The sequence below is a fragment of the Bos javanicus genome, chromosome 5, assembly GCF_032452875.1.
Source record: "Bos javanicus breed banteng chromosome 5, ARS-OSU_banteng_1.0, whole genome shotgun sequence".
Taxonomy (NCBI): domain Eukaryota; kingdom Metazoa; phylum Chordata; class Mammalia; order Artiodactyla; family Bovidae; genus Bos; species Bos javanicus.
Window position 1 is genome coordinate 55040489 of NC_083872.1, and position 24467 is coordinate 55064955.

Here is a 24467-nt window from a genome sequence, read left to right on the forward strand (position 1 = left end):
ATTTGCTATGGCACCACCATTAAATCCCATATTTTTTCAGTAGGTCCCCAGACTGACTTCTGTTGAGATTTTTAAAAAACATTTTGTGAGGGAAAACATTTTTCTGGGTAATTTGTGCAAGTTAAATAATTTGAAGATGTGTTAAAAAAAAAAAAACTCATTTGTAGTCTTGAGCATAAGATTTTTTAAAATTTTCATTTATTTATTTTTTGGCTTCACTCGGTCTCGTTGCTGCACATGGGCTTTGTCTAATTGCAGTGAGCAGGGATGACGCTCTAGTTGTGGTGCTCAGGCTTCTCCTTGTGGTGGCTTCGAGCTCTAGAGTGTTCAGACTTCAGTAGTTGTGGCACGTGGCTTTAGTCGCCCTGTGGCACGTGGGATCTTCGCTGACCAGGAATTGAACCCATGTCTCCTGCATTGGCAGGCAGATTCTTAACCGCTGGACCACCAGGGAACCCTGAGCCTGAGGTTTAATGTCAGTGCCCATACACTTGCTGCTCTGTGTGGTGGGGGCTCCTCCTGGCTGGAGAGGTTGGACGCAGGGAAGACTGTGCCTGGTAAGACCCTCCTCTTCTCTCAGCCGCAAGAGCCAGCAGCTAATATTGGGTCAACTGTCACCTCTTGGCCAGAGATTATTTCAGTTGGGGACCAGTTCTGATAATGTCAAGGAAGCCGGGTAGAATGCCAGCATCTTGGGATGATGGGTGGATGAGCATTGAGCTTCCCCTCTAGCAAAACTCATCTCTGACCATATTAGGGAACTTTCAGGATGTGAGAAGCCTGAATAGGCTTGCTTTCCTCTGAATCCCACAAAGCACTAGTTCAAAAGTCTGACATGCTAGGAGCAAAATGTGGTTTGTGTTTTGTGTTTACTTTTCCTCATTTCCTAGCCACACATGGCAGGATGGTATATTTTAAGGGAAGAAATGGAATAATTTTTGGAATGAGCATATTCTGTACTAAAACTGTTGACCTGGCATAAGCAAGGTGATTTTATCAGATGTAATCGTTCTTCTGGCTTCTTGTCATGTGGCATAAGCTGCCCAAGCACTGGACATTTTTGTTTTTCTATTTTGGAGGGGTGCAGACATGTGAGATCTTATTAGTTCGCCTATCAGAGATCAAACCCATGCCCCTTGCACTGGACGTTGCGGCAGTCTTAACCACTGGGCTGCCAGGGAAGTTGCACATTGGACATTTTTGAAACCTGTGGCCTGAGTTAGGGCAGATTTGAATCTGTAAGTTATGTAGCATTACTGTTGAACCAAAGAGGCCTTATTGGTCATTCAGTAGAGCTAGTTGGGTCTTATCTTGACTGATGGTTTATATGATACTGTCCAAAATGCAGATGCTTTGCCTGGTATCTTAAGACCTGAAAAGATTTAAGTCAAGGAATGTCAAAGATGTACCTAGATTAATGCTTTTTGGTGGGGCCCAAGTAGATCCATTTTAAGACATCTACCTTGCTGAGACTCTGCTATTACATAAATCTTTCTAAATTACTGATAGAGTCAGCTTATCATGACCAAACAAGCCTTTTCTCATTATCATCTCAAAAGTGGATCATTTCTCTGAAGTCCATCCTTTTCTTCATAACCTGTCATTTTTCCAGAGATGACAGTATCATCCTTCTAGGGAGGTTATCATAAATATTGATCACTTTGCCAGTGGGACCTCAACATGTGTGGTCTATGGATGATGGACTGCCATTGAAGAGATTTAAAGAAGAGTGAGATGATCAGTTTTGCCATTGGAAAATATCACTCAGACTCTAGTGTGGAGAATGGCAATGGCCAGGAGAGGGGCTTAAAGGAGCCAGATGATGAAGAAGCCACTACAGCTGCCCTGGAGCGATGGTGGCACCGTTCTCCTGCAGTGCAGCTGCCATCAGTTCAGCAGAACAGTGATTAGAAGCAAAACTCAAGTTGAATGGCTAGCAGTTAATTGCCAGCTCTTCTCTTTGCCAGTTTGCAACCTCGGGCAGGGTACAGTCCGTACTTCCTACTCTGTAAAATGAGGGAAATAATAGTGCCCACCTCGTTGGATTGTTGTGAAGACTGGGGGAGAGAATACAGTGAAACCTGACTGCCATAGACTGAGTGCTCGGTGGAAACGAGCCACCATTAATTCAGCCAGAATTTATGGAAGAAACAAATGGTGCCAGCTTCTGTTTAGTGTGCCTGGGACACAAGTGAACAAAGCAGAAAAACTTCCTCTTATCATGAAGCTTCCATCCAAGTGGAGGGATGAGAGAAAATTAGTAAACAAACTTTAAAAGATAACTTCAGTTCTTCGATAATGGCTGTGAAGAAAAAGAAAGGGCAGAGGGATAGAGAGTCAGCTGCCCTTTAGGGTGGTCGGGAAGGCTGATTTTTGAAGATTTCCAAGACCTGCTCTGTGCTCGGTACTGTTCGAAGATGGAGGTTCAATACTGAACAAATCAGAAGTTGTGCCATCTTGGGGCTGACCTTCTCAGGGAAAAAGGAAGGAAATAAAATAAGTGGAAGATGTGGTCAGAAGATGCTAAGTGCCAGGGAGAGAGGATGTAAAGGAGTGTGTGTGGTAGATGAGGAGGAGGGTTTACAGTTTTAAATGTGATTGAAGGGAGCAGCTCACTGGGAAGGTAACACTTGATTCAGAGCCTGCAGGTGAGGGAGGGAGCCATGAAAAGTGTCCTGAATGGTATGTGGGGGAAGGAAGGGGTCCTGTCCTTAAGCCTCCCCTGTCCTGTTCCAGTCCCTTCTTGCCTTGTAAATTCACCTGTGATGTAGCCATAAAATGATTTTGTCTTATTTTCCTCCTCTATCATGACACCTCTGGGTTTGACTCATTTTCCCTAGCACTTAATGCAGGTTTTATGGCTCAGAGGTTAAAGCATCTGCCTCTAATGTGGGAGACCTGGGTTCGATCCCTGGGTTGGGAAGATCCCCTGAAGAAGGAAATAGTAACCCACTCCAGTTTTCTTGCCTGGAGAATCCCATGGACGGAGAAGCCTGGTAGGCTACAGTCCACGGGGTTGCAAATAGTCGGACACGACTGAGCAACTTCACTTCATGGCATACATACATACATACGTGCACGCATGCGTGCTCAGTCACTTCAGTCGTGTCCTACTCTTTGCGACCCTATGGATTGGAGCCTGCCAGGCTCCTGTCCATGGGAATTCTTCAGGCAAGAACACTGGAGTGGGTTCCCATGCCTTCCTCCAGAGGATCTTCCCAACCTAGGGATGGAATCTGCTTCTCTTATGTTTTCTGCATAGGCAAGCAGATTCTTTACCACTAGTGCCACCTGGGAATCCCCTATGGCATACAATCAGTGTTTAATTAATATGTGAATTGAATTAAGGAGTATTGTGGAACAGCTCCTATACTTAGTATTATTCAAACAAATCTCCTAGAGACTTAGTCCATAGCAAAGGCTAAAAATTTACAGTGGAGAAAAAGCATACCTGTATCTTACTGGTGTTCAGTTATGCATGCTTGGCAATGAATAAAATACATGATAACAACCACAATAATAATGATTAAAGGAAGGAAAAACACAAGAGAAGTAATTTAAGTAGCCAAAGGATTCAACTCACCAATCTTATGTGGTGATCACATGTCATGGAGTATGTGTGAAATGAAAGTGTGCAGTAGATAAAATCTCCCTTTCTGTTTGTCTTTCAAAGTTTGTCTGTCTCAGCCCACGGAGGCTGACTTTGGTCTTCAGAAATAGAGGTGTTTTCTAGCCCAGTGGGCCTGAAATGCATGTGAATGAACTATTTCATCAGGTCCTGAACTAAAAATTCAGAATACAAAACCATAAAACACAAAATGGATCTGTCCAAACACCACAGGGAAAACTGGCCCTACAAGAATTATTGAGAGAGACAGGATACATGTCTGCATAAAAATACGTTTGTTAGTGTTTCAAGGGTTCAAGGGCTTCCCCAATGGCTCAGTGGTAAAGAATCCACCTGCAGTGTAGGAGACACAGGAGAAGAGAGTTTGGTCCCTGGGTTAGGATGATCCCCTGGAGTAGGAAATGGCAACCCATTCCAATATTCTTGCCTGGAAAATTCCATGGACAGAGGAGCCTTGCAGGCTACAGTGCTTGGGGTCACAAAGAGTTGAATACAACTGAGCACATGGTGGTGATGCTAGAACCTGCCTGCCAATGCAGGAGATGTAAGAGACACAGGTTCAATATCTGGATCAGGAAGATCCCCTGGAGAAGGCCATGGCAACCTACTCCAGTATTCTTGCCTGGAGAATCCAGTATTCTTGAATAAATAAAATGGACAAGGGAGGCTGACAGGCTACAGTCCATAAGGTCACAAAGAGTTGGATGTGACCAAAGGGAGTTGGCACACGCATGCACGAGCATACGGTGTTTTTCGATTGGGTTGGATCACTTGGATAAGGATTCACGGATATATCAGTGATAGATGATTCCCCCCCACCCCAGGCTTCAGAACCTGATGCTGCCTGAGATGTGGTACTATCTCATCACATGTCCTCCTGCATGGGAGATGCTTTGGGATGCAAGAAGGTATGAGAGTCCCGCCTTCCCTCAGAGGTCTGGTCAGATTTATATGCTACAGACAATAATCCGGGCTAATAGGGAGTCTTAGCAATTCGTGTGGCATGAACAGTTGTTCTTGTAGACTTTGGAGAAGGGTGATGACCTTTCTTTCTTCAGATATGAAACTCCCACCAGTGCAGTCTGTGTGGTTCTCCCTTGGCATTTGTCACCCGTCTTACTCCAGGGTAGGACTCACGTCTGCTCCCTCAGCAGCCCAGTCCATTCTCTGCCACATAGGAGGTTCTGATTAAACATCTCAGTGGACGAGAGATCTCGGGCCCTTGTGCGAAAGTAGAGATCTGAGCAAGGAATGGGGCCCCCAGGTTTCCTTTGACTCACGCTAATGACCCACCTGACCTGAAGCAGAGCTAATGAACTCTGCTTTATTGGGAGGAGCAGTGTAGATGTCTGCCAGTCCACCCCGTGTGGTTCCGGTGAAGGATCAAGTGTCAGGTTGTACATGAAAGGACTCAGGACAGCATGAGGAGCCGCAGCTGCTGCTGATACAGTCAGAGTGCACTAGGGAGCAGGGAGGGGGCCCGTGCACCGTGGAGTCTAAAACAGGAGAGTCACAGGAGGAAGGAAGAATTTAGAAACATTATCCTGGAGGCAATAAATGAGGGAGGGAGAGAGAGCTTGGCATTTGGGATGAGTGGTCAAGGAAAACTTTTGCTCTCTTCAAATGGTTAAAAACAATCAGTGAGCACTCAAATAAGGGCCTCCCTAGTGGCTCAGTTGGTAAAGAATTTTCCTGCAATGCAGTAGATCCAGGTCTGATCCCTGGGTTGGGAAGATCCCCTGGAGGAGGAAATGGCAACTACTCTAGTATTCTTGCCTGGGAAATCCCATGGACAGAGAAGCCTAGCAGGCTATAGTTAATGGGGTCACAAGAGTTGGACATGACTTAATGACTAATCCAAGACCACCACTCAACTACAATTAATAAATGAACAACATTCCCAGCCTGAAGGTTTACATAACTGTAAGATGGGTTCAGAGCACTCCGATGTGCTGCATTGTTGCTTAGCGGGTCAGTCGTGTCTGACAATTTGTGACCCCATGGCCTGTAGCCTACCAGGATCCTCTGTCCATGGGATTTTCTAGGCAAGAATACTGGAGGGGGTTGCCATTTCCTTCTCTAGGGGATCTTCCTGACCCAGGGATAAAACCTGTGTCTCCTGCATTAGCAGGTGAATTCTTTACCTCTGAGCTTCTGGGGAAGCTCTGTGTTCTTAATGCTGGAGAACAAAGGAAAACTTGGCTTCTGCTGTCCAGGGGCTTTGAATAAATGTAATGGGCAGACACAATAAAGAATAAAGACATCTCCAAGGAGGAGATGCCCTGGATGATAGAAGCAGAGGAAGGCCGTCCTTTCAATGTGTAGAGTGAAAGGGTGAGTGAGGTCTGGACCTGAAAGGAGATTGGGTACTTTGACAGGGATCAGCTCAAGTGTTTTACAGGTTTGGAGAGTAGTTGACTTTTTTTTAAAGCAGGGGAATGAAATCACTGCAGTTCAATTTAGCACAGATTCTGCTTCTCTACTGTTTTTCAAGTAGTCATTAAGCAGTGTTCATATTCAGAGTCAAGGGCCATAGTCAACTCAATAACAAAGCTTTGATGATTAACAGTTATGATTTGCCAAATGCCTATTATCCATCCACCTTTAGGGCTGTCTGTCCCCTGAGCCCTGCCGTGTGCTAGGGCCACACTTCTAGTTTTCCACAAAAGGAAATTGACGTGGAGCGGGAATCATGTGAGCCTTGACTTCTGTATGCTAAAAGGAGTAGAGTTGAACTAATGACTAGAAGTCAAATAATGCAGTATGACGTTATCTGTGTATGGAATCCAGAACTGTATCAAGTGGGAATTCTGTCCATGAGCGTGCATTTCTTGTTATATTCCCAAAATCAGATTAATGAAAAATCAGTTTGGGAGACTTAAGAGACTATTGCCTGGTTTCTTGGCACAGAGTTTATTTAAATGATTCATCACATTCAGTTTATAACTCTTAAAGTATATTGATATTTTAATAGCCCACAGCTCAGAAACAAAGCTGCATGTGGGAAAGACAAGCATTTTTATATGATTTCAAGTGATGGTGTAGCTAAGTAATTTTATAACCATGAGGTAAAAGCTCAAAGGTAAAAACAGGTTTTTTTTGGTTTGTTTAATCAAAATCTGTATAAGTTAGTATTTGAAACGAGGTCATCATATAAATTAAGGGAAATTTCGGAGAAGCTTCAGCCAAAATTAGAACTTAAATTTCTGGGGAATCAGGCTTCTAATAAAGTGGACACAAACTATATCCCATCTTTACCCACATGTGGGTGTAGATAAGCCTAAGGAATTTGCACCTTAACTGGAAAATTCATCCCCAAATGTATGCTCTCCATATGAGAATAAAAAGGACTAGTGTCTTCATATGTGAAGGACATTGCATTCAAGGACCACCACCTTCACCAGTACAAACAAACCAGACATTATTGTGTTTCATGGCAATGAGCTCCCTAAGCCCAAGTCCTACAAAACAAACACATAAGCATCTTAATATGATAAGTTGTAATCTTTTATTAGACTTTAAAATGTTTATATGATATTTTGCACACAAGAGAGCTTACTGTACACAGAGCCATATGTGTAATACTCTTACGTTTATCCTCACTTTTAGTCATAAACTGATCCCCAGAATACACGTTTGCTAGGTTTTTGAATTTCGATTTACAGTGGTTGTGTTTGAAACATAAATATGTGATCATGTTGTGGCTCTTTAAACCCTTTAGGAATTTCCCATTGTTCTTAGGTCATGAGCAAAAATCCTTCTCAAGATAAGCAATGCTCTGCGTGACCTGAGTCTTCTTTTCCCACTGAGCCTTCTCTAGAATCATTCCTCACTTCTAGGAATGTTCCAGCTTGTTCCTGCCTCAAATCCCTTTACCTGGAATATTCACCCTCCCCCAGCGTTTGCTAAGTCCACCTTCCACATTGTTATGTCTTCTCTGTTTATAGTATCTACCTTGTTATATATTCAGTCTCTTTTTTTTTTCTGTTGTATATTTGTGATTCTTTCATATCCATTTCCCCCATCAGAGTGAAACCTTATAAAGCTGAGATCTTGTCTTTCTTCATCCCTGTTGTTACTCTGCTGTGGAGCTCAGCGCCTGGCATATGGTAAACAGTCCACATTTGTTGAATGAATGACTGAATCAGTTTCCCAGTCCAAATTAACATATAGTTAATTGCAAAAGAAACTAGTCAGTTAACCTTTTTGTTCTCATCTCTCTGCACACACTTAAAATTGTTTTTATTAACAGAACTTATTTCCAAAGTGACAACATTCTTAGACTTGACTTGGTGGCCCATTGGGCACCTTTCTTCAATGGTACTTTAGGAGCCCATAAAATTGACCTGCTAGCCCTCAAACTTGATTTTCCAGTATAGCTTGCTGCAAGAGCTCCTGTATTACCAGTGTTTATCCTGAACCTATACCATTTTCTCATCCTTTTCCTCAATTTTACATTAGCCTTTTGTTGGCTGCTTTGAAGTATCAAATGCAACTCCTGCCAGAGACCTCTCTCTGCTGAATGAGGCTTGTGCTGCCAAGACAGACAAAACAAAAAGTTACAACCAGTTGCTTTGCGTGTTTGGGGAGGCAAGACTGAACATGTGTCTGTATCCTGGCCTCATTAGTTTTCCTCCTTCTCTTCCTTCTTTCACAATCTGTGCTGTCTTCCATAGTCAAGAGGTTCAGGCTCTCATTGTTTGTTAGAGACACCAGAACAATGACACAGGGCTCTAACCAGCACCTCCCTTTCTCTCTCTGTCTGCAAGTTGCTTAAGTACTAAATTTAAGACATGAAAAAAGGGCAGTTATAAATATTAGCACCTCCTTTCTAGCACTTCCAAGCAACTGCCTTGCTTCTCCTTCCCTCTCCAGAAACCTTTAGCTGATAGAGTAGTCTCTAGAGTGAGATTGAAGGCATTGTAAAATATGAAGGTAATATTCATGGCAAGTACCATCTAGAACAGGATAAGCCTGGTATACATTCTTGGACTGTCAGGTTTACTGTGGGTAAGCAATTTTAAATGGTTTTATAACAAAATGAACATATAGAGTTAGAATAAAAATGAGCATAACTTTTTTAGAAAAAGTAAGATGCTTTTGTAGTTCATCACTGATGGCCGTGATGTCCTGCTCAAGGTCCTGACCTGGGAGGGAGGGCAGTACTCTTTAAAGACAAATGTATGTTTACAGAATCAGGACATTCGGCAGTTCACCATATAAGTCCCTCTTTTCTTTTATTCTCCTCCTATCTATCTATCTTGCTTTCACTTCATCACCGTCCATATGTAAACATCAGTAAAAAGGTGAGGGAAATGCTTTGCTAGATTATATAATCCGTCAGAACCCGTGTCTTGTTAGTCTTGAGTGTTTGCATGCAGTCCTTGTAACTTTGAATTAGAAGAGACATTTCTCCATGTGGAGACATCTCTGGAAGAGAGATTATCCAGCCTCCTCTTCAGCACTTTAAGGGACAAAAGCCCACTCCTGCGTGAGGAGCCATTCCATTTGGAATAGTTTTAATTGTTGGGAATCTTTATTTGTTAAGCTGGGCTCTTTCTCTCGACAGCTTCTGCCTCTTCTCCTAGTTCTGTGCACTGGGGAGAACAACTCCAGTCTATTTTCTACATTCAAGCACGTAGAAGTCTTAACTTGTCAGGGCTGCTTAAAGCTTTCTCTTCTAGCATGAGTTCTAATTCCCATTTTCTGGATGACATGGAGTCTAGACCAGTGCGGTCCAGGAGCACTTTCTGTGATAATGGAAACGTGTGGTCCACCATGGTGTGGCCTGCATGTGTCCCTGCTGCACACATGGAGACTGCACGTGTGAAATGTGGCTGGTGTGACTGAGGGATGGAATTTTAAATTTTGTGTGAAGAGCCACATGTGGCCCGTGGCTATTACAGTGGCTAGTGCAGATCTAGACTCTGAAAGTCTTCCCCTTACACTCATCCTCTCGTATGACACTAAAACCCAGTGCTCGGAGCAAAATACCTGAGGTGTGGTCTAATGCAGAATATGGTGGACCATATCTCTTGACCAGAATATGGGATGATAATGAAGTGTAAGATTAAATTAGCTTTCTAAGGACTGTGATGTATTGTTGACGCATATTGAGTTGTGGTCAGCCAAGATTCCCAAGTCTGTTGTCATTCTCCTAAGAACTGCCTCCAAGTAGGCCTTTATAAATGCTTGATTAAAAATTCGAAACACTGCCTTTCCCCAGCTTAATTTCACTGGTTGCTTCTAGACTATCATTTTAGTCTGTTGAAGGGCTTGGGATCATGACACTTGCAGTCCTGCTGTGTGTGCACTTGATTATTCACATCTCTATCTGTATTCATACAAACACGGACAGCAGACTTAGCAGCAGCCACTTAGCATCTTCCCCAAAGGTCCGTGCCAGTCTGTGACTGAAGACTCAGCGTGTGAACTCGCTTGCCTGTAGGATCATCACCACCACGTGTACTTTCTCTTGTTCACAAGGACAAGTTAAGTACTTTATTAAACCAAAACATTCTGTGATGTTCCTTCCTAGTCCATTGGTCTGTGGACCGTATCAGAAAAAATAAAATGACTTTCATTTAGCCTGATATGTTCATACAGGATGAATCCTCTGTATGATAGCTCTTTACTAATTTGACGTTCAGAATAATGATGCCATGTTTTCTGGTTCATAGTATCATCTTAAGGTAAAATTTACATAGGCTAGTATTTTTGTTAGAATATCTAATTTGAATATCTAAGAGAAAAGCTGGTTTTATTCAATGATCAGATGACTATTGAAAACATCCTATAAGGCCTGGTGGACTGAGCACTTTTGCTTCACTCTGCTGTAAACAAGAACCCCCTTAAAATGAAAATAAAGGAAGCACACAGACAGGAGTAAAGACAAACAGGAGGAGAGAGAGTCCAAACAAAAGATGCCACAACAATTTTTCAAGCAAGAACACCAATAGTAAATGGCTTAGTGAGAGTGGATCCCAAAATAAATGCTTTTCTTGCTGCAAAAATGCTTCTGTGAATGCTTCAAGAATTCAAAGCTGGTCAAGAAAGGGGTGCAGGATAGGACTGAAAATGGGGGATTGGTGAAATGGACCTCCAGATTCCCCCTCCAGAACTTAAAGCCAAGTGACCGCCCTTCCTTTAATGGAGGCAGAAAACTGGAAGTTTACTTTCTAGAGAGTTGAAAAAACTTCTTGGGGATATGCGGCACAGGCCCTGCTGAGGCTAGGGGTGAGGCTTGAGGATAGCATCTTCTGCAATCAGGGAAGTTAAGTCCAGTCTGAATATGAGGGTGATAGTCCTCCTCTTAGCTTACGTTTCTGTTCACCTTCCTAGAGACTAGCCTTCAGGCTTATTACACCAGCCTTGAGGCTGGATGGCTTGAGCCATCAGACAGATGTGTATGGATCCATTGTGAAACAGACCCTGCTCAGCCAGCTTTTGGGGGCTGCTTTTCACTAAATATGAGCAGATAGCCAGTGACCACTGGCTTTGTTTTTTAATATTAATTTTTATTGGAGTATAGTTGCTTTACAATGTGGTGTTAGTTTCCACTGCGCAGCACAGTGAATCAGCTATATGTATATATATCCCCTCCCTTTATGGATTTCCTTCCCATTTAGGTTATCACAGAACATTGAGTAGAGTTCCCTGAGGTATGCAGTAGGTTCTCATTAGTTATCTACTTTATACATAGTAATCATTGATAGAATTCCTATAAGTCGAGTCAGAGTCTGAAATACATGGGAACAGGGAACCAGGGACAATGGAGGGAGATGGGAACTTCGAAACAACCTGTATCTCTAGAAAGAAGAGAGAACATATATATCCACTAAACAAGAAAAGTGTGGTAAATAATAATAAATATTTCAGAAAAGAAGAACGGGACTCTTAAATGTAATAGCAGACTGAAACTGAGGAGGAAATGGAAATTATTTTTTAAAAAGTAAGTATAACAGACACTTTAAAAAGATAATAGAAATGTTGGAAGGAGGTTGAAAAACTCTCTAAAAGAAGAACCAAAAGACAAAAAGATGGAAAACAGGAGAGGAAAAAATAAGAAACTTAGAGGATGAACTAGGAAATCTATAGAATTCACAAAGAGACATCTATGGAAATAGAAAAGAGGAAATTATCAAAGAGACAAAAAAATTTCCCAGAGCTAAAGAACATACATTTCTAACTTGAGAGACCATATTGAGTGCCTGCAAATGAAAATTTTAAAATGACATATACTAAGGGAATCTTACTGTGCAATTTTAGAATATCACGATTAAGGAGAAGCTCTGAGAGGAGGAAAATTAAAATGCAAAGCAGGTCACCTGTAAGGATCAGCAGTGGTCACCTGGGAACTTGGTAGAAATGCAGATTCTCAGGTCACCCTCAGACCTACTAACACAGAAACACTGAGTGTGGGGCTCAACAATCAGTACCTCAGCAGGCCTCTGCCCCACTTCTGATGCCTGCTGCAGTTTAAGAACACTGCTGTTGAGAAGCTGTGTTTCTTCTGCTCCCCAGACTTAACATCCTTGAGTGTTGTGACAGAGTAAAACAGTCTTCAGAATCCTAAGGAACAGGATTTCTCGTCTCAGCTCTGTCCACAGCCAGCTGTCAATAAAGACATTACCAAGTATGAAAAAAGAACATGTCTCTGCACTTGATTTTTTAGAAAGCTAGTGAAGGATATACTTCAGGAAAATGAGAATAAACCAAGAAAGACTGGGCAACCAGGCAGTGGGACTCTCACAGGAAAGAAGTCCCCTGCCAAAGTGAGACCAGGTTCTGTAAGAGGCTACGGTTTTATAGGACGGTTGTGTGAAGCCTCTGCAGCGAATCTGGTCATTTGCAGAATTTGTCATCCCAGTCCACAACTCCTTAGAGCTGGAAGAGGACTTTTCCTTCCATTTCCTCCCACTGACAGTGAGAAGATCAGTTCACTCCGTATGGTAGATCAAGACACACAAGTGGGAACAGAATCAGAGTCTCCTTGCTGGGGAACTGTGCTATGATCTGCTGCTTCAGAGAGACCCTACTTTTGGCAGGTTGACTGACATGTGGAATCCCAGTGTATGTTCACTTTTTCTGGCTGGAAGGTGTAGTGATGATACTGCTTTCTGATGTACATACGCATCTTGAACCACAGTTTAGGTACATCCTTACTGGCCAATCTAAAGCTTGATCTAGAGTTTTTAAGACTGATCAAGATTTATTTGGTCACTTCATGGTCATGAACCCATTTATTTAATTCTTGAGTTTTGAGAACCAAAGATGAATCAGAGATTTTCTTCTATCACAAGTAAACCACAAGCTTGTGGGAAGACTTAAAGTCACAGATGAGTCACAGCAGTGGTCTGACCTGTGAAAATGACTGTGGAAGACCCTGCCTCAAAAGAGAGGTAGGGAAAAAAATTTTAATTTATTAGAGTTAATTTTTATCGTATATAATTCAGTTATTTCAAATTCAAACAATTGTTCAGTAAGTATCTTGTTTAGGATCCTGGTGTCTTCTAGGACCTGTCCTTAAATTTTGTTTACATGAAAGGACTGAATAGAATGCATATTTGGGGGATCAAAAAAAGGATTGTTTTGTGTGTGGCACAAGGGCATTTTCTACCTATATTCTTTTACCTATATTCTTTTTTCAGTCTTGTAAAAGTGAAAGTGTTAGTTGCTTAGTCTTGTCCAACTCTTGTGACCCTATGAACTATAGCCTGCCAGGCTCCTCTGTCCATGGAATTCTCCAGGCAAGAATACTGGAGTGGGGTTGCCATTTCCTCTTCCAGGGGATCTTCCCAACCCAGGGACTGAACCCGGATCTCCTGCATTGCAGGCAGATTCTTTACTGTTGGAGCCACCCGGGCCCTCATTATTGGAGGATCTCTGTATTAAAACTTTGTGGACATCTTTATCGTGTTCTTGATCCCAAAGATAATTATATTTTTCTATTGAACTGGCGTTTAGCTGAAAGAATGGATTCTGTGCTCCTTACAGATCACTAATGCTTCATCAGGAATCTGTCTCCTTGCAGAAGCTTCCTCAATTGGCTTTATCCTTTGATGCTACAGGACCCAGTGGACCAGTCTAAACATGTGTTCTTTTAATGAAACTTCTTAATTATATTTTTAGAAAAAAGATGAGCAGAGACAGTTTATTTTTATCTGCACGGGAGAGGTTCTTTGCTAAAAGAAGCCTAATATAACGGGGTTAGTTATTCCAGCCAAGGTAGTTTTCAAGGAAGCTTTTTTTTTTTTTTTTTTTGGTGGGGATGGGGAGAAAAGAGAGGTTATTTTTGGAAATACAAACGACCTTTAATGTATTTGCAAATGTAATGTTTTCTTTTACAACTTGTAATACCTTTATAAATGGTGTTAAACTGGTGACTTACAAGTTATATATAGCAATCAGCATTTCCTTGGGGCCTGGCCGATTGTCCCAGTTCGTACAGTTAATGTGCTTGTTCCCTGGTTGTATGGAATGACCATGGACTCAGGAATTTGTTGGCTGCAATAACTGAACTAGACTTCATGGATGTGGTCAAAGTAATGTATTCTAAGAAAAGAGGGCATTGCAGCATGTTTAAAAAAAATGGTTTCAGATTAAATTTCACTGCACATATCCTCTCTAAAAGGAAAATGCCACATGTGCATACCTTCTCTAAACAGCCAAACTTGCATGACTTTACACAACAAACTGCAGAACCTTCAGCTGCCTTTATGTTGTCTAACAGGCAGGAGACAGTTGAGACCATTGACAGATATCTCTTATTCACCAAGAAGCTACAGTTTAGTTGGTTTCAGGATTAATTGGTTTCAGGCATTCCAGTGTGATAAAACTTGATATTCTGGTTCCTCACGAAGAGTCTTCCACTCTGGGACTCTGCTCTCCAACTTTGGAAATAAACTAACACAGTTTATGTCCACTTAAGACTGCATGAGGGCTTTCCAGGTGGCTCAGTGCTAAAGAATCTGCCTGCCAACATGGGAGACACAGGTTCAATCCCTGGGTTGGGAAGATCCCCTGGAGAAGGAAATGGTAACCCCCTCCAGTATTCTTGCCTGGAAAATCCCATGGACAGAGGAGCCTGGTGGGCTACAATCCATGGAGTCTGAAAAGAATCAGACACAACTGAGTGACTAACAGTTTTCACACCTTTACATTCTTTGCAGGGTTCAGAGTATGAGAACAAACAGATATATTTCTCACACATGAGAATTACACATTTTGCCATGTTCCTAGGGATTGCAGACATGGAAATGCCATAACTGGGCTATTCTGGTCAGTGGCATCTTACATCTGAGCAAGAGGGGGCTCTAGTCTGCTTTCGAAGGGGACCCCTTGAGGATTCTCGTATACACAAGACAACACACGGGGCAGTGAGTCACGTGGAGGGGAACTGGGTCCCAGTGTCCAGAGGCTGCAGAACTTGAAACCTGAGCCCATATGTCAGTGGAGGAGAAAGCACAGCCTGAGCCCTGCAAACCAGAGGAAGAATGGGGTTATCCCTCACAAAATGGGTGTCCAGGCAGACCACACTGTTCCCCCCATCCCTCCTCTGCACCTCCTCCTGCCTGTCCCCAAGCCCATCTTTCTCCCCACTGCTGCCAGAGTAGCCTCTCCAACATGTCCGTCAGCTGTTGTCAGCCACCATGTGAAGTCCTCTGTCCTCGCCCCTCTGCATGAGTGATCTTGAGATAAAGGCCAAATGACTAACGTGGTTTACAGGGTCCCACTTGACCTACTCTCGTCTCCTCCCAGCTCCTCACTCTTGTGCTTCCTGTTTCTCCCGTCTCCACTCAGGACCTCCCACCATCAAGGCTTTCTTCCATTTCTTGAAGGGGAAAACGCTTTGCCTTGCTCTCACTTCCTTTTTTTAATATTCCCTTTTGTTTATATTTTATTTTAAATTAATTTTTATTGGAGTATGCAGTGTTGAGTTGGTTTCTACTGTACAGCAAAGTGAATCAGCTGTACGTATACATATAGTCCCTCCCCTTTGGATTTCCTTCCCATTTAGGTCACCACAGAGCATTGAGTAGGGTTCCCTGTGCTATACAGTAGATTATCATGAGTCATCTGTTTTATACATAGTACTGTAAATATGTCAACCCAGTCTCCCAATTTGTTCCACCTCCCCTTCCCCTTTGGTATCCATGTTTGTTCTCTGTGTCTGTGACTGTTTTTGTTTTGCAAATAAAATCATCTATACCATTTTGCTAGATTCCGCCCACATGCATTAATATACGATATTTATTTTTCTCCTTCTGACTTATTTCACTCTGTTGACAGTCTCTAGGTCCCTTGCTTCTGCTCAGAGCACTGCTGCTGCTGCTAAGTCGCTTCAGTCGTGTCCGACTCTGTGCGACCCCATAGACGGCAGCCCACTAGGCTCCTCTGTCCCTGAGATTCTCCAGGCAAGAATACTGCAGTGTGTTGCCATTTCCTTCTCCAATGCATGAAAGTGAAAAGTGAAAGTGAAGTCGCTTTCTGGGACCCCATGGACTGCAGCCTACCAGGCTCCTCCATCCATGGGATTTTCCAGGCAAGAGTACTGGCCTCCCCTTTGCCAGGGGAAGTTTGCTGGTGCCCACACCCCTCCCGCCGCTTTTTAGGAGTCTGCCCTTTCGTCTTCATGTGTCCCTGTGGTGGCTGCTTCCTCTTGCCTGCCTGTTCCCCCAACTAGAATTGCAGTGCTGTGAGGTCAGGGATGACATCCCTCTTGTTCTCTGCCAGGCCATCCGCACACTCAGAGCAAATACCACCATATAAAAGTGGTAAGTTGGGTTTGGTTCTGCTTAAAGGTATTTGGCAAAGTAGGCTGAAAAATGAAGTTAGCGACAGAGTGAGACCATCATTGTTGGACCTGAGAAGCCAAGGCTGAAATACCTAGGCCTCCTGTTTTTCCCATGGCCTCTGAGCAGCCTAAGGCCACCATCTGCATTCCAACTGACCCAGCCCCCAAGTCTGTATTTGTCCACAAGGGACTGATTATACTTGACCTCAGCAGTGATGTGACCAAGGAACGCCTTGTACTATCAACAAGCATAAATAACCAAAATATTCGTGGACCTTAAGATGGATTTGCACAAGGCTGAGATGCCTTCCATTGCTAAGAGTACAGGTTTTTGTTCAATGGAAGGATGGCATTTCCGCATTAACTTAAGTAATGGAAAAAGATACACAGTTTTGTTATTTGTTAAAAGATTGCACATCTTCTGCCAAAAATATTATTTAGCTGCAGTGCTTTTAATGTGTTCATTAATTTTGGCATTTATCCATATTTGGAGAAAAATTGAAACTTAGAGTTGAATTGAATCTTTGTCTCCTACAAGTGGTTATTTGTGACCCCACTCTGTTATGAAATACATTTATTTTGAGGATTTTAAGTGATTAAAAAGATTTTTTAAACTCATTTTTTTTAATGTAGTTGTCTTTTTTAAAAACCCTTCTTGTTTGGTAGAGAACAAGTTTGTTTGTTTTTTTTAAACTGGTACATATCAGGTGGTTATTTGCCAGTTAATCCGAGAGCTAATATGAAACTGGTATTTGGATTTAATTCAGTTCCATTAGAACAGAGTTAAAATTTTGTGATACAGGGCCCATTATCCTGGCAGTTGTGAGGGATTTTGTACTGGGACATAGCGCTGACAAAGGCGCACTGTACAGGCTCCATTTATAACTGAGCACCTTCACACTGCAATTTAGGAGGTGTGCAGCTCAGGAAATTGCCGGCTTTGGCCCGAGCACACTTTAACTGCAAGGAAAATTTTATTCGTCACTCAAGTAATTGGCAGTTTTAATACCTTGTTCATAATTACCTTATAAACAAACGAATACACAAACCAAAGATTGTGTGGCCTGTTATCTAACTTGTAGCCTTCTTTGAGCAACGTGATAGACACCTGTGGGTCTCCCTCTCCCTCCCACCAATTACTAGTTTGCTCCATTTATTGCGAACCTATGGCTATTTCTTCTTGTTGTTAAATAGAAGCATAGCTCTGCTAGCTAGGCCCAAACAACCTGGGGACCAAAACCAGATGCAGAGTTTGATGGGAGGCAGTGCCTACAGACCAGACAGGGAGGGAAGGAGATGAGAGGGGGTACTTCAGGGTTACTATGCTGTTTGGTGGAGGGGACATCCTGGTAATGCAAACATTTGGGCTAAATGCATTTAAGAGAACATTTTTGTCCCCCGAAATGTGGTTTTTTTTTAAACCCACACACCCTGACCCTGTGGCCCTGTGGCTTGTCTGTTGGACTGAATCCATCTCCGGGACGTAGAAACTGACTAATTGTCTCACTTGCCTTACCCTGTACCTCACAGCTAGATCAAGGGGTTTACATGATGATGAATCCAGATGCGGGAAATGGTCAGAATCAGAGGTCGTGGCTGACTTAACTCTAAACAAACTCTGTTAAGACTATGGGAATCTCAGGAGCTTGATAATTGTAACTTATACATGGGACTGCTAATCCCCCCGCCTTTTGCTTAACCTTACTATTTTCACAGAGTTCAGCTATTAGGACATAAATCACCCATGCCTGTTGCCTTATGTAGGATTATTTTTTAAATGGCATTAGATTTTTAGATGACTTGGGTTAAAAAAGACAATTCCCTGACAGTCCTTAGAGGTAACACATGGAGGTTTTTCAACACTGTTTTGAGAATTTTGTTAGTGCTTTGTTATTGGAATAGATTTAAAATGTATGGCCTGTTTTCTCCCCTACTGGGAAAAGCAGCACCTGACATTTGTAGGTAATTGGGAAGCTGGCCTTCTACTCTGTTGGGTGCCAAACACATGCAAACTCCTGGGTTCCTCTTAATCCACCTGGGGTGAGACCCCATTTCTAGGGCCTCCTTAGTGTTGGCATTAGAGAAGGAAATGGCAGCCCACTCCAGTATTCTTGCCTGGAGAATCCCATGGACAGAGGAGGCTGGCAGGCTACAGTCCATGGGGTCACAAAGAGTCGGACACAGCTGAGTGACTGGTCACACAGTGTTGGCATGATGATGGCTCAGTGAGCTGGTGTGCACCCCCAGAGGAGTTTGGAATCAGTAGTTCAGCATTTTTGCAAGTGTGAGAAGTTGCAGGCCCTTCTGGAGGTGCATCTTCATGTAAGCACTTTCATACCAAACTATGTTTGTATTCAATGAAACAGCCTTCAGGGAGTGCTACGGGACCAATAGGGAGTTACTCTGCGAGGTGGGAGAGCTTAGACTTCATAGGTTAAAAGCTGTAGTTCCTAATTTAAACACCAGAGAGATGTTATGATTAAATGGCATAATATATGAAAAATGTCTAGCATAGGTCTTGGCTTTTAATATGTCCTCAGTGTTACTAGATTCCTTATATATTCTAAAATGGGCTTCCTGCCCTGCCTGCGAACACAGATGTAAGAGACACAGATTCGATCCCTGGGTTGGGAAGATCCCCTGAAGGGGAGGGCATGGCAACCCACTGCAGTATTCTTGCATGGACAATCCCATGGACAGAGGACCCTGGTGGGCTGCAGTCCATAGGGTCTCAAAGAGTCGGACAGGACTGAAGTGACTTAGCAGGCACACATGCACATTCCAAAACTGAGGGGTAGAGACACAGTTTCAAAGGAGCTCACAGTATGGCAGAAGAGACCAACAGCATAAAAAGTGCTGTGTCAGATGCAGCAGAGGATTTTGTGGAAATACACGAGAGGTGCTCCTGTGGTGAGAGGCACATGAATCATAATAATGCAAAAGAACTTAACAATTTACAGACCCAGAAACGTTTTAATGCATCTTTTGTTACCTGAACATTATTGAATGGAGTGTTTCAGTATTAACAAATCTCTGGCCTCGGGCATTAGTATTTGCAAGAATCCTCTGGTCAGAAATATATTAATGAACTCAAAGCACTCTACAAATGTGGCTATTGGTAACAAAGATACACATACAATCTCATGTCTAAATGTTCCTCTTAAGTGAGGTTTACCTAAGACTATGTGTAGAGGTACGCAGATGACACCACCCTTATGGCAGAAAGCAAAGAGGAACGAAAGAGCTTGATGAAGGTGAAAGAGGAGAGTGAAAAAGCTGGCTTAAAACTCAGCATTCAGAAAACTAAGATCATGGCATCCAGTCCCATCACTTCATGGCAAATACATGGGAAACAATGGAAACAGTGAGAAACTTTATTTTTAGGGGCTCCAAAATCACTGCAGATGGTGATTTAATTTTAGACTACAGCCTGAAATTAAAAGAAGCTTGCTCTTTGGAAAAAAAGCTGTGACCAATCTAGACAGCATGTTAAAAACCAGAGACATTACTTTGCCAACAAAGGTCCATCTAGTCAAATCTGTGGTTTTTCCAGTAATCATGTATGGATGTGAGAGTTAGACTGTAAAGAAAGCTTGAGCACCAAAGAATTGATGCTTTTGAACTGTGGTGTTGGAGAACACTCTTGAGAGTCCCTTGGACTACAGGGAGATCCAACCAGTCCATCCTAAAGGAAATCAGTCCTGAATATTCATTGGAAGGACTGATGCTGAAGCTGAAACTCCAATACTTTGGCCACCTGATGCAAAGAACTGACTCATTTGAAATAGAACTGCCTTATGATCCAGCAATCCCACTGCTGGGCATACACACTGAGGAAACCAGAAGGGAAAGAGACACGTGTACCCCAATGTTCATCGCAGCACTGTTTATAATAGCCAGGACATGGAAGCAACCTAGATGTCCATCAGCAGATGAATGGATAAGAAAGCTGTGGTACATATACACAATGGAGTATTACTCAGCCATTAAAAAGAATACATTTGAATCAGTTCTAATGAGGTGGATGAAACTGGAGCCTATTATACAGAGTGAAGTAAGCCAGAAGGAAAAACACCAATACAGTATACTAACACATATATATGGAATTTAGAAAGATGGTAACAATAACCCTGTGTACGAGACAGCAAAAGAGACAGTGATGTATAGAACAGTCTTATGGACTCTGTGGGAGAGGGAGAGGGTGGGAAGATGTGGGAGAATGGCATTGAAACATGTAAAATATCATGTATGAAACGAGATGCCAGTCCAGGTTCGATGCACAATACTGGATGCTTGGGGCTAGTGCACTGGGACGACCCAGAGGGATGGTATGGGGAGGGAGGAGGGAGGAGGGTTCAGGATGGGGAACACATGTATACCTGTGGCGGATTCATTTTGATATTTGGCAAAACTAATACAATTATGTAAAGTTTAAAAATAAAATTAAAAAAAAAAAAAGATCCTGATGCTGGGAAAGATTGAAGGCAGGAGGAGAAGGGGATGACAGAGGATAAGATGGTTGGATGGCATCACCAACTCAATGGATGTGAATTTGAGTAAACTCCGGGAGTTGGTGATGGACAGGGAGGCCTGGCGTGCTGCAGTCCATGGGGTCGCAAAGAGTCGGACGTGACTGTGCGACTGAACTGAACTGAACTGAATGCCTAGAAATGGCAGCACGTGACTTATGACATACGAAGTTCCAGTTAGAGCCTTCAGATTGTTTCGTTGTCCTTGGGCTGTGAAGAAAAGACCCTTCTGTTTAGGTACACTCTGCCATCATCCAAGCCTCTCTCCCTTGACATTTTATTTTCTCTTGCCTAGTAGATAATCTAAGAAGCCCAAGCTGCCTGGTCTGATATGACAGTTAAGATGGTTTTGCACATCAGTTTGGTTCCTGTTTTCTAGCAAGATTGTCATTTAATGTTGAATCTCCCCCTTGAAAACTGTTGTATTGATGACCGTTTGATAGCTTTGACTTGGCCTTTGTCTTGTTTATGTTTGTTTTTTCATTTGTGGTCTAGTGTAGTGATCTTCAGGAGAACTTTCCACGATAGTGGGGATGTTCTGTATGCGTAGTGATCCATTTGACTGATAGCAGGCAAATGTGGCTATTCAGGACCTGACGTGGCTACTGTGACTATGGAACTGAACTTTAACATTTAATTTTAATTTTAATGTAAAGAGCTATAGTAGCTGTGTGGCTTCCATATTGGACACCATGATCTGGTGTTTAAGACAGTGTCAAGCTTTTTTAAAATCTCCTTGTTCCCAGGGATTGTTTAGACTGGCGTGCTCTTAACTAATACTTTTGTAATATTCAAAACCTTGGAGTATATCCACTGGTTTTGAAGAATACAGCAATGCTTTGAAACTTGTTTCTTAAAGAAAAAGAGATTTGTCCATGATGGCTTTTAAAAAGCCCAATCTAATGAGTATTCTAAGTTCATTTGCCCCTATAGTATGTATACTTTTCAAGGAAAGAAGTAGAAATGGATTAATAGGGAACTAACCAGTGTCCAGAATGCCAACTTCGTGCTAGTCATTTCACATCTCATTTCATAAAAATGATAAGGAAGAAAGACCATTAACAAAATAACAGAAAGAAAAAAATCAGTTTAAATACATTGCATTCAGATACCCACAGCTGTTAAACATACCCAGATTTATATAGGAATGTTTTTCATATTTCTAACTTTATGGTCTATTATTTAGCGAAACATTGAAGTGACTAAAGAGTTGCTGTTTTAAAAGTGCTCTTTAGAGCAATCAGTTTTCCATATTTGTGAAGAACAAGTTAGAAATAGTATTTTTCACCTTTCAGATTGTTGTACCATTCATCCTGTTATCTGTGCCATTCTTTAAATCCAGAGCTGGAAACAAAATTGTGGAAATATTACCTGAACATCTGAGACAATTTCAGTCCCTTGAAACTTTGGACCTGAGTGGCAATAATATTTCAGAACTTAAAACTGCACTTCCACCCCTACAACTCAAGTATCTGTAAGTCAAGTTGTTTTTAACAAAATTTTCACCTGTGATGAAAATATTGTGCTACATTAAAAAAGAAACAACTTTCATGATAGAGACCAGATAGAGACTTTTTGTTTAACCACTGTCCTCATTTACTTTTTACACTTTTGGATTGCAAAAAATGAGATCTTTTGACTACTTAGAGGAACCAAGTGCTTCTTTAAAAAATTAATTGAAAGTAAGCCACTGGTGTGTTTTATTAATAAATGAATTTCACAAAAATTAGATAAGCGTCTCTAACAGATGTTTGTAATCTTCAAATGTTTTATTCATTCTTTCCCTAGAAATATGTGAATCATAGTTGATATTGGCCTTCAGCACCTAAAGAGTTAATTATTTTAATGTCCATTGTAACAAATAATGGCTCAGCCCTCTGAACAAGTGTTTCTGTACAGAGTATGCACGCACTTTAACTTCCCAAAGAGAAACTCAGCTTCAGACTTTCAACAGGTATATCAACAGCAATCGAGTCACATCCATGGAACCTGGGTATTTTGACAATTTGGCTAGCACACTCCTGGTGTTGAAGCTGAACAGGAACCGAATCTCAGCTCTTCCACCCAAGATGTTTAAACTGCCCCAACTGCAACACCTGTAAGTAAAATGTTCTCTTAGATATGGTGTCCTCACCTCCTCTAAACCCTTGGCATCTCCCCCCTAAAATCCACCACGTGGCAGAAGGAGTTTAGAAGCAAGGATGTAGCTGCCTTTTCTCTGAGAGCTGGAGGTGTAGAATCTGAATCAGAAAGAGCCTTAGAAGTCACCCAATGCATTCTTCTGCCTGAGAAGGAAGGTTGGGTGTTCCTAAGAGTGGAGGATGTAGTCACTGAACAACCTCCGTACATATACATCATGATGGCAGTGAAGATGTGACTGTCCACGGAGCTGCAGATGGCGAGGATAATACCAGCAACTGACTGCAGGGGCCCTGGTAGCTTAAGGAGCTACAAAGAACTGTCTTATTAGTAACGGTGGAGCCCTCTGAACAGGCTCCTACAATATAGTGGTTTTCAGCCTTGGCTGCACATTACAGACACTTGGGGAGCTTATAAAAATCCCAGTGCCCAGGCCACACCCTACACCAATTACATTAGAACCTCTGGGAGTAGGATCCAGGCTTCAATAATTTTTTAAAACTCCCCAGGTATTTCCAGGGTGCCAACAAGATTAAGAATGACTGCCTCAAAGAGAAAGCATTAAACACAGGGCAAATCGTGACAGAGGGAAATCAACTTTTGTAAGCGGTTGAACAGGATAAGCTTGACGATCCTGCTCCTGAATAGACCTCATGTTTTAACATGATATTCAGTACTCCCATTCTGGATAACGTTAAAAACTGATATTAATATGTTTAGTTCTACACTGAATGGACAACAGTTTAGAAACTTCAAGTGCAGTCTGGTGTCCGTGTTTTATCATTCTGAAAATGCATCCCATGTGTCGGAAGGAAATTTGTTCACTGCTAATAAATCAAAATTCTTCTCAATAAAAATGTTTAGAAATTTAAAGTATCTTCTGTAATTTAATGCAGGCTAGTTTAACTGTATTGTCGTATGTCACATTTTATTACTGCCTCCAGAATTTGTCGTATAAGCTAACTGTTTAACATCCAATGCAGTGAACTCAACCGAAACAAGATTAAAAACATAGATGGGCTCACTTTCCAAGGGCTTGGTGCTCTGAAGTCTCTGAAAATGCAAAGAAACGGAGTGACAAGACTTATGGATGGAGCTTTCTGGGGGCTGAGCAACATGGAAATCTTGTAAGTGTGGGTGGTCAGTTCCTGCTCAGGCAGTGTGATCCTGAAATGCTCAGTAAGCTTTCAGCAGCTTTTCTTTGAAATCCTGTGTTACAGCCTCATCATTGATAATTTTATAATATTTAGTTTTGTTTCATGTGTTGTGACTGGGAATGTAGAAGCATAGTATTTTGTCGTGATATCTCTGTATAACAAAAGCTACACACCCCACTAGGCATATGTAATAGGTCGTAATCATGTCCCCTTTGAAG

The 24467-nt window shown here is 42.1% G+C and overlaps 1 protein-coding gene across 2 annotated transcripts in view; it reads left to right on the top strand.

Moving 5' to 3' along the window:
• The window catches only part of LRIG3 (leucine rich repeats and immunoglobulin like domains 3), a 51799-nt gene that overhangs the window by 8900 nt on the left and 18432 nt on the right, over positions 1-24467 (top strand). For both annotated transcript variants that reach the window (XM_061416645.1, XM_061416646.1), the window contains exons 4-6: positions 22296-22427; positions 22908-23051; positions 24076-24219. In XM_061416645.1, the coding sequence (XP_061272629.1) occupies positions 22296-22427; positions 22908-23051; positions 24076-24219 (420 nt within the window). The remainder of the gene's footprint in view (positions 1-22295; positions 22428-22907; positions 23052-24075; positions 24220-24467) is intronic.